The sequence below is a fragment of the Trachymyrmex cornetzi genome, unplaced genomic scaffold (genome assembly GCF_001594075.2).
Source record: "Trachymyrmex cornetzi isolate Tcor2-1 unplaced genomic scaffold, Tcor1.1 scaffold1318, whole genome shotgun sequence".
Classification (NCBI taxonomy): domain Eukaryota; kingdom Metazoa; phylum Arthropoda; class Insecta; order Hymenoptera; family Formicidae; genus Trachymyrmex; species Trachymyrmex cornetzi.
The window spans coordinates 19,052-29,183 of record NW_017295893.1 but is presented as its reverse complement, the minus strand read 5'-3'; the positions used below and the strand labels follow the sequence as shown (position 1 = coordinate 29,183).

Here is a 10,132-nt window from a genome sequence, read left to right as displayed (position 1 = left end):
TATCGATTCGAATTACTGAGGATGGCCCGAATTGGAGCCGAAACGTCTAGAATTAATAAGTATTATACATAATAAAAATTGTTTCTTTCTCGCACGAACTACCGCAGCTGTGACTCTCATTAGCCCATTAATGTTTATGTTATTTGACATTTTCGAGAGTTATAATTTTAAGTTTTATTGTTAAATAATATAACTCGTATATATATAAGTTGTAATCTTAGAACATACATACTGGAAGGGCCATACCGTATGTAACCAATGTAATAAAAGTGTCTCCAATATCTATCTGTCCTTGTCTAAATGCTTGTTTGCTGTGCGCTTGCGCGTGATGATACCGCGTAATTCGAACTTGAAAAAATATAGAATAGTTATCAAAATATTATTTGAAATTTGAAAACGATGGAAAAAATCTTCCCAGCTATCAAATTGTCATCATTGTTGATTATAACTATACACTTAAAATACACATATATTTTATATATTTATGTAATTTAAATTAATTCAATAAATAATCTTATAGCTTGGCTTAAAATTATCTACAAAGTGAGGCTATACTTACGCATGAAGAGATATTTTAGTTTGCTTCGTTGATATTTTGAGACATATAACGCAATAACGTTCCATTTTTAAACAATTCTATGTGCTTTCGTTTCGCGAGCTTTGAAGTTTGAACGTATGTACATATGGATATTCATAATCGATGCATATGCATTACAGCGAAGCATTCAGACAAGAACAGATAAATGTTGGTACCATCAACAGTCACTTATGGCCCTTCCAGTATGTATGTTCTAAGGTTGTATATATTATATGTATACGCATGTGCGTATAATTATTCATGTATAAATATGAATTATAACAAATCAGATGGGATCATTCTGCAAATTGGTTTGCACCAAAAGAAGATCAAGAGTTTATAGAATCGAGAGGGAGATACGTCAACATTTTACTTGACGATGAGGAATATGAATATATGAGCGGTCATGTAATTGATGGGAAAAATTTACTACCCGCAACAAGCTATTTGGGACTCGTTTGGAAAACTATTGGTATGATAAAAGGGGTAATGTACATAACGGTACCGATAGTTTTCCGAGATGTAAAATTTATTCGTGCTACTCATTTGTCGAAAAATGATGATGTGGAACTATATATTGCAATACAAACAGGTATTTACAGGATTAATTGTTTTAATTTAAGTGGATTTTCTCTGAAATTTCCGTAGCAGTATTTGCAGGTTCATTGTACCTTAAAAATTATTATTTAAACATTTATTATAATATAATTATTTGCAATGCAGTTGAAAAAAATATCTGGGTCCGGTGGATTAGCGAATACCGATCACGGTAAATGTAGTATGATAACAAAAATGCAGTATAATCAAATATATACGAATATTACAGATGGAAAGTTTGAAATAACCGAAGGAGACAGCATTGTCGTAACGGGTACAGTATACGAGACATTGAATCCAGAACAAGAAATGGTTCCGACACATCTATTATCGGAGAATAGTGATGAAGATGAAAATATGACTGCACGAGATGTCTACAAAGAATTGAAATTGCGTGGATACCAGTACAGAGGCTTATTTCGTGGATTAAAGAGTGCCTCTATTTCGGGAACCCAAGGACATATCATTTGGAAAAGTAATTGGGAATCTTTTATGGATACTATGTTACAAATGATAATTATCGGATATGATACTAGGGAATTATGTGTTCCTACGGGTATTAAAAAATTAGTGATCAATCCAATGCTTCATCTTTCAAAGCTGCAGGATAACATAAATAATGCAGAAGTTACAACAGACATGGATAAATGTAAATAATTTCCATTACTAATTCATTGTTCAATTCGTAAATATTGTGTAAAGAGCTCAATAATATGAAGCATATTATTTTACTTGCCTTATTACAGTATTACAGGTACGAGTATACAAAAAGATAGACACGATAAAAGCTGGCGGAGTAGAGATTCAAGGTCTGAAAGCTACTCAGATCTCTCGCCGGAAATTAGCTCAAGATGTTGTTATTGAGGAACATATATTTGTAGCTCATTGTGATCGCGCTAAGATTTCCTTGAACGAAGCAATTCGGTTATCGGCTCAACTCGTACAGGAAGATCATCAAATTATCAAAGTGCAAGCCGTTGAGCTAGTGGAAGATGTCGATGATGTTGAATTAGAACATCTCTCGTCTTCGTTATTGCTTGAGGCATTTGGTGATATACCACTGATAGAAATGAATGTCACTCTGTTAACATCATCAAATCGTTTCAAGCCAGAAGACTTACCGCAAAACTTCTCAATCAAAGATTTTGAAAAATCATCTTTGGATGACAAAGCTTTAATTGTCGCTGGATTCAACCTTTTGACCAAACAACACGCATCATTAAAGCAACTGTTGCCATTTTTGAGAAAGGATGGTTATCTGTTGACTCGTGAGAAGTGCGACTTAACTGATTATAAAAAATATTTGCAGCAATACGAATTAAACGTTATACTCGAAAAACGCACTGATGAAGAACTAGTTATGCTTTTGAAAAAAAAAGTTTCGATAAAAGAAAGGACTATAGTTTACATAAGTAATAATAACTTTAATTGGCTGGAGAATCTAAAGTCGCTTTTGAGTGACGAAAACAAGCTTGACAAGAATAGTAGAATTATAATTGTGGGAGAGAAAAATTTTGAGTGCGGTTTATTGGGTTTTATTAACTGCTTGAGAAAAGAGCCAGGTAGTGAACTTGTTAGGAGTGTGCTCGTTCAAGATGAGGAAGCTCCTAAATTTTCTCTTCAAGACCCCTTCTACTTACAGCAATTGCAGAAAGATATGACCATTAATGTATTGCGACCTGATAAAACCTGGGGATCATACAGACATTTAAAATTACCACAACCGGAACCGAAACCTGTACTAACCGGCCATGTCTGCCAAACGGTACGTGCAAACTTTTTCAAAACGTATAATTGATGGTTATCATAATAGGAATGTACCGAATCGTAAAATTATCTGATATACAAAAAAATATAACATTGAATATCCGATATCCGGATATGCGGAAAGGTAATTTTTCGAATCGGATATCCGATATTTTCTGGATATCCAATCGGATTCCGGGACAATGTCTAATAAAAAGCTGAGTAAAAAAATTAATAGAAAAAGGAACAGTAAGGAAAAGGGACTGTAAGGGAGAAGTAGTGATAATAATTATGAAAGCAAATTAATAAAGAGCATACAGCCACAGCGCCAGTTAGAATTAGCACAAATTATATTTTATTTTCTATTACGTAAACGTTTCGGTCACCATCTGACCCACACACATTCTCTCAGTACATACATCTTAAATTAAACCCATATATAAAAATTATTCAGTGTCAATTATCCAGTTTTAAACATTATTCGCCGACAATATATAATTCATTTAACATAAAATTACGCCAGTCAAAAGTAGGAAGCCACTTCCAGTCCACACAAGCATAAAATTTTATAGATCGTTGTACATCAAAGTCAATATGTTAATACTTGTATAATATCCATTTTAAATATGCGATTGCCAAATGCACATATTTGTAGATACATGCATTACACAAACAACTTTTAACAGATTATCTTCCACTATCAAATTAATCAGATTCCACCGTACTATTTTTCAAATATAAGAATTCTAATTTTCAAATAATTCATCGTTATTCCTGAGAACCTATTTCAAAGGTAAGTGACTTGTGACCGCACAAGTACAAGTCGTATTTATCTTTTTCTGTTAGACAAAGAAAGTAGAGATCTAGAAAGAGTTAACCGATATTATGTGAGAGAGGGGCATAATAATTATGATTTTAAAGTTAACGTCCAAGTTTGATTATTAACTGAGATAACTGTACAGAAAAGAATTGTAATTTTGCGGCAATATATAAGATATTATAGCATTATGAGTATGCATACTTACTTGTAGAACATTTACAGGGTGCGGCACCACAATCCGGACAAATCGAACAATTTCTTTAAACAAAATGTTTTTAATGAAAAATTAAATATTAAAGAAAATCCTTTTACATGGCACTTGGGGGATCCCTATAGAGCATAATTATTTGATATATCCCCCATTAGCTTGAATGACGGCCTCTATTCTCTGTCTGAAGCGTTCACACGCACGCTGCAATGTAGCACTATCCATGCCGACGAATACTGCCTCAATAGCGGTCCTTAATGACGTCACGTTGGGATGCCGAGACTTGTTAGTGACCCTTTCAACTACGCTCCATACGTAATAGTCCAGGGGATTTAAATCTGGGCTGTTGGGAGCCCTTTTGACGACTGCGGGGTTCCTCGCGGTGCGTTCTTTCGAGTGAATTTTCCTCGCTGGCATACTAGAATCTTCGTTGGACTGTTCTGAAGCCGTATATTTTGTCACAACGTCATAAGTTGATCTCGGGTATCCAAAAAACCGAATTATTTCAGTTGCTGAGCGCCCAGCGCGAAGGCCTTTGATGATCGCGGCTCTTCGGTTATACTCCGCACTTGGTGAACATCGCGGCCATTTTGTTAATATGACTGTTTACTAGAAACATCAAGCTTTCTCGGACGCCAACAACAACCACTGACGGAGGCACAATATAGCGAAAAATTTAAATTGAAATTTGTCCGGATTTCGATACCGCACCCTGTATACAATAAAAATCAACAATTTAATATGTCATCCAAATATTCATAAAATTCGTGCTAAATACTTTCAATTAAATAAAATCAAATATATAATAGAAAAGGGCTAAGACAATGTTATTATTATCATTTAATAATTCTTAAAATTACATAAAATAAGACGTGCCGATCATCAATGGTTATTTTATAATGATAGCCAACGTTAAATAAATAAGTCCCAAATATTTATGTTAATATTCGCAGATTTGTGTCAATTGTCGATAATGTCAGCATTCATCAATTACCCACGGGATCTCGGGGCCCTTTTATATGGACGAAAATTTGAGTTAACGGTTTTTAATAGTATCTCGTCAGTAGCATGATGTATCATTCTATCCTTTAGCAAACGATGAACAAGGAGAAATGATGCACCAAGTGCTTCATCTGTAATTCGGAACACGCTCTATATCCTATTCGTGTTTTATGTCTAATGAATGATAAAAACAGAATGACACGATAGTGCTGATATCGCTCCCCAAATGTAGCCTTAGCTAAACTTCTTGTATAATTTGTCTTTTTTTTTATCTCCCCAACGTGAATAGAGGAAAGATGAACTGTGTATGAAATTCAGCTGAAGAGAATAGAAGTCTGCATCAATGATGCAAACTTTTAATATAAAATTTCAACCGAAAATATTCCCGGATATTAATAATATCCGATTATCCGGTCGGATAATAAGAAAGTGCCGGATTATATCGAATATCAGATACTTTTCGGATGTTCGGTGCTTCCCTTCATTATAATATTATTTATTTATAGTCTATTAAATGAAAAATTTTGCTTGACACACGGAGAATTGAATACTCTCATGAAATTTCTTTTTAAAATTCTGTTTTATGTATGTCATTCATGTCATAATACAAGTTTTGTTTTTTTGTAGGTTCGTGGTGACTTGAATTCATTTCGTTGGATAGAAAATAATTTATCTGTCGTGTCTCGCCGTGAGGATTTAGTACACGTTGTTTACTCATCTCTGAATTTTAAAGATGTAATGCTCGCCACTGGTAAATTAACATCTCAAGAGGATATTTCAAAAGGACGGTTATTTCAGTCTCTTCCTCTTGGAATGGAATATGTGGGTTTTGATGTTAACGGACAACGTGTAATGGGAATTCGTAATACTGAGTAAGTAATGCTACAAGAAATTATTATATTATGATGACATAAAATGGACAACAAAGAAAAGTTTCTATTTTTAGTTGCATAGCAAACATTGTTGAGAAAGATGAAAAACTTTGTTGGAATATACCCGATGTGTGGACATTCGAAGAAGCAGTGACGGTCCCAGCGATATACAGCACGGTCTATTTAGCTTTATACATTCATGGGAAAATAAAAAAAGGTGATAAAATACTTATACATTCTGGTACTGGAGGCGTTGGACAAGCAGCTATTCATGTCACTCTTAAGGAAGGATGCGAAGTATTTACTACCGTCGGCACAAATGACAAACGGAATTTCATTAAGAAAATGTTTCCGATCATTCCGGATGATCATATTGGAAATTCTCGAGATACAAGTTTCGAACAAATGATTATGCGTCAAACGAAAGGTTGCGGTGTCGACATTGTGTTAAATTCATTGGCGGAAGAAAAATTAATCGCCTCCATTCGGTGTTTAGCTCGAAATGGTCGATTCATGGAGATTGGCAAATTTGATCTTGTTTCTAATAATCACCTAAGTATGTTTGCATTTCAAAAGGGTATCAGTTTTCACGGCATTAGAATGGAAAATTTGATGTTAAGAACTTATGATAGTAAGTGGAAGCGTATATTGAAAAAAAATGATAGACGTTGGTCTACAAAATGAAATAATCAAACCAATTCATGCAAAAATTTTTCCAAAATCTGATATTGAAGAAGCTTTTAGGTATATGGCGAGCGGAAAACATATGGGAAAAGTATGCTTGTGTTAACGAATAGTATTAGAAAGGTTTATTCATAAATAACAGCCTTGAATAACATATTATTCACGTATAACATGCATTTTTGAAATATGATTATTTTTATAGATAATAATAAATGTCCATGAGAAGGATGAACCTTTGGATAAGCACATTCTCGCGTATCGTCGCTATTATTGTCTCAGAGATAGGAGTTATATTATACTAGGTGGTTTAGGCGGATTTGGTTTAGAGTTAACCGACTGGCTTATATTTCGTGGCGCCAAGAACATCATTTTGGTTTCTCGAAATGGAATAAAAAACGGTTATCAGTGCATGAAAGTTCGATTATGGAAGTCGTACGGTGTAAAAGTTACGATTATCAAGAATATCGATGTTGCTGATCTTAAAGATTGCGAGTATCTCTTACGAACTGTGGAAAAAAAAGCACCGGTAGATGCGATATTCAATCTTGGAGTGGTATTGAAGGACGGCGCCTTCAAGAACCAAACCGCAGAAACATTTGCAGAGTCTTTCCAATCGAAGGCTCGTGCAACGCAAATGTTGGACAAACTTTCTAGGAAAATTTGTCCTAACCTGCGACATTTTGTGGTATTCTCTTCTGTTTCCTGCGGCAGAGGAAATGCTGGACAGACTAATTATGGCATGGCCAACTCCATCATGGAAAGAATTTGCGAGAAGAGAGCGGGAGAAGGATTACCAGGATTGGCGATTCAATGGGGAGCTGTGGGTGATGTGGGTCTTGTCGCCGACATGCAGGAGGACGATAAGGAACTAATTATCGGAGGCACTCTACAGCAAAAGATATCCTGCTGTCTCGATGAGCTCGATAAGTTTCTACTTCAAAGTCGGCCCATTGTGAGCAGCATAGTTGTAGCTGAAAAAAAAATAAGATGTCAAGGAAATCTGATAGAAACAGTTGCTAATATTTTAAGTATGTGCTCTTGTGGAGACTTATTCTTTCGCAAATACTTATCATAATTGTTTGCTAGTCCGGTTTACAAAAAAGCATTATACTATAGATCGTAATAATTTAACATTTTATATTGTAGACATAAGTGACATAAAGCTTGTAAGTCCAAATTCATCTCTGGCTGAACTTGGAATGGACTCCATGATGGCCGTAGAAATCAAGCAAATTCTGGAACGAGAATTTGATACATTTGTCACAGCACAAGAGATACGAAATCTCACTTTCGCAAAACTCATTAAGATGTCCGTTGTAATCATCAATGACAATGATGTGGATGATGAAAAGACATTGGACAAAGAGAAGTCAGACGTTATAAAATTTTTGGTTGGCATTACATTAAAAGATGAAGATTTTGTTTCCCCAATTGAATTTTTGACTAACAAACAGAACACTATGACTGAAATACTTCTTATTCCGGGTATCGACGGATGTGGTACTATATTTAAAACCATAATACCATATATTAAATTTTCAACATCATTGTTGCATTATAACACAAATAACATGGATTGTACAAACATGATAATGGAGGCTATTAATCGTTTCACAAATGTATGCAATCGTATTAGTAATTTGATTTTATGTTGATGAAGTATTGTTTGTATTTAAAAGATATAAATTTCATCGAATACTTTGGATATTTTTACAGCATATACTTTCGAAGCTAACAGACGGAAAAGATTTTGTAATAGTAGGGTATTCCTTCGGATCTCTTATTGCAATTGAAGTAACAAGAAAATTAGAAGCTATGAATTTTAAAGGCCGACTTGTTCTTATCGATGGTGCTCCTGAGCCTTTACGAACAATGTTCAAACCTTTTGAATCAAATTTTGATGACGCAAATTTTCAGATTGATATATTAACTAATATTCTGGAAATCTATTCAGCAGGAAGTTCTCAAAAGGTATATGTAACTTGTTTTGAACTTATATTGAAACTAATTTACGGTATACTTATATTATTTTTCGATTTCTTTATGTGAATCAATATCAATTGTTTCGTTCTGTCTTACAGTCTTGTATATAAAAACAAAAATATTTATATTTTCATAGATTTTAATGGAATTGAAGAAATGTGAGAGTTGGGATAAAAGATTTGATATTTTCGCTAAACAATTCTCAATTATATATACATATCTCTCACTTTCAAATTTAAAGACACTATGTACAACAATTTACAAATATTTATCCGCTCTCCGAGAATATGATCCTTCTACTTTGCTGCCTATTAAGTCTCCCATAATATTGGTAAAATGTACATCCTCGTTTTTCTTTAATATACCAATGATCGAAGAGGATTATGGTTTGCATAAGGTATTTTAAAAAATTTATTATAGTTTGTATAGAATAAATCAAATTTAACGAAAGTTTTTCTTAATGATGTATGTAATTATTTAAGGTAACTCAAGGTGTAGTAAAAGTACATTATATTGAAGGTAATCATGTGACAATCTTAAAAAATAAAAAAGTAGCGGCTGCAATTAACGGAGAATTACCATTTACAGTTTGATGTTTTAATTTTTAAGTCATTTTAATCAATATTTGATAAACAGATTGTAATTAGCGCAAAAAATGTTACAAACATCTTCTATTAGCTCAAATTATAATAAAAAATTGAAATTTGGACCATTATTGTTATAGATCAGCTAATATAAATTTAAGTTTATATTTGTGATATTTCGTACACTTCTACACAAATTTTGATAAGGCATACATATCAACGCTGTACTAGTTATTTAATAAATTTATTAAATCGCATGCAGACTACTAAGCTTTCGTTCTGAAATAGCACTGAAATATCATATGTTCATCACCTATTTTTATTATTCACTTTATGTTGAACAAGGAAGGAAGCTTACAAAAGAACTGATAATAAACATTTTTGTTTACGGTGAATAAATTATGTTTATGAGGTTTTTCAGTTTATTAATTTTTTCATTTTTCTTACAATTAGAGAACTATTAATAGTTCCATTTGTAAGAAAAATTAAAAAATTAATAAACTAACAAACTTTACAAACATAATTTGTTTATCATAAACAATGTGAACGTTTATTATCAATTCTTTTACAAATAGCTTTCTTCCTTTTTCAACATAAAGTGAAGAATGAAAATAGGTGATGATACGTGGTATGCGAATACCGTTTTGAAACGCAAGTTTAGTAGTCTGTGTGCGATTTAATAAATTCAGTAAATAATTAATATTGCACTGGTTGTACGCCTTATCCAAAGTATAGAAACCTGAAGTGTAGAAAATCTTAAAAATATAAACTTAATTTATATTTGCTAACCTATAATCGTTAAAATTTCACTTTTCTTATAATTTGAGCTGATAGAAGATGTTTTCAATATTAGAGCAAATAGCTTTTACTGTTGATGTAATTTGTAGTTTATTGTTGATGTAATTAAATATTATATAATAAGAGAGCAGTAATATTATAAAGAAATTTTTTAATGTTATTCGAAAACCTGCCCTTCATGTAAAGGACCCCGCACAAAATCATAGGATTTTGGCCCTCGGTTAAATTGGCTGAAATTTTAGTATGTTATAGTTCTTGACC

General features: G+C 33.1%; 1 protein-coding gene across 1 annotated transcript in view; it reads left to right on the top strand.

Annotated features, from left to right (window-relative positions):
* Positions 1–9,135, top strand: part of LOC108770755 (fatty acid synthase-like) — a 44,175-nt gene extending 35,040 nt beyond the window's left edge. The window contains 11 exon segments of the mRNA XM_018522459.1: positions 868–1,169; positions 1,404–1,823; positions 1,921–2,939; positions 5,578–5,822; positions 5,897–6,473; positions 6,475–6,597; positions 6,709–7,534; positions 7,653–8,125; positions 8,223–8,477; positions 8,626–8,886; positions 8,972–9,135. Of these exon segments, the coding sequence (XP_018377961.1) occupies positions 868–1,169; positions 1,404–1,823; positions 1,921–2,939; positions 5,578–5,822; positions 5,897–6,473; positions 6,475–6,597; positions 6,709–7,534; positions 7,653–8,125; positions 8,223–8,477; positions 8,626–8,886; positions 8,972–9,082 (4,612 nt within the window). The 3' untranslated portion in view covers positions 9,083–9,135.
* Positions 9,136–10,132: the final 997 nt, after the last annotated feature.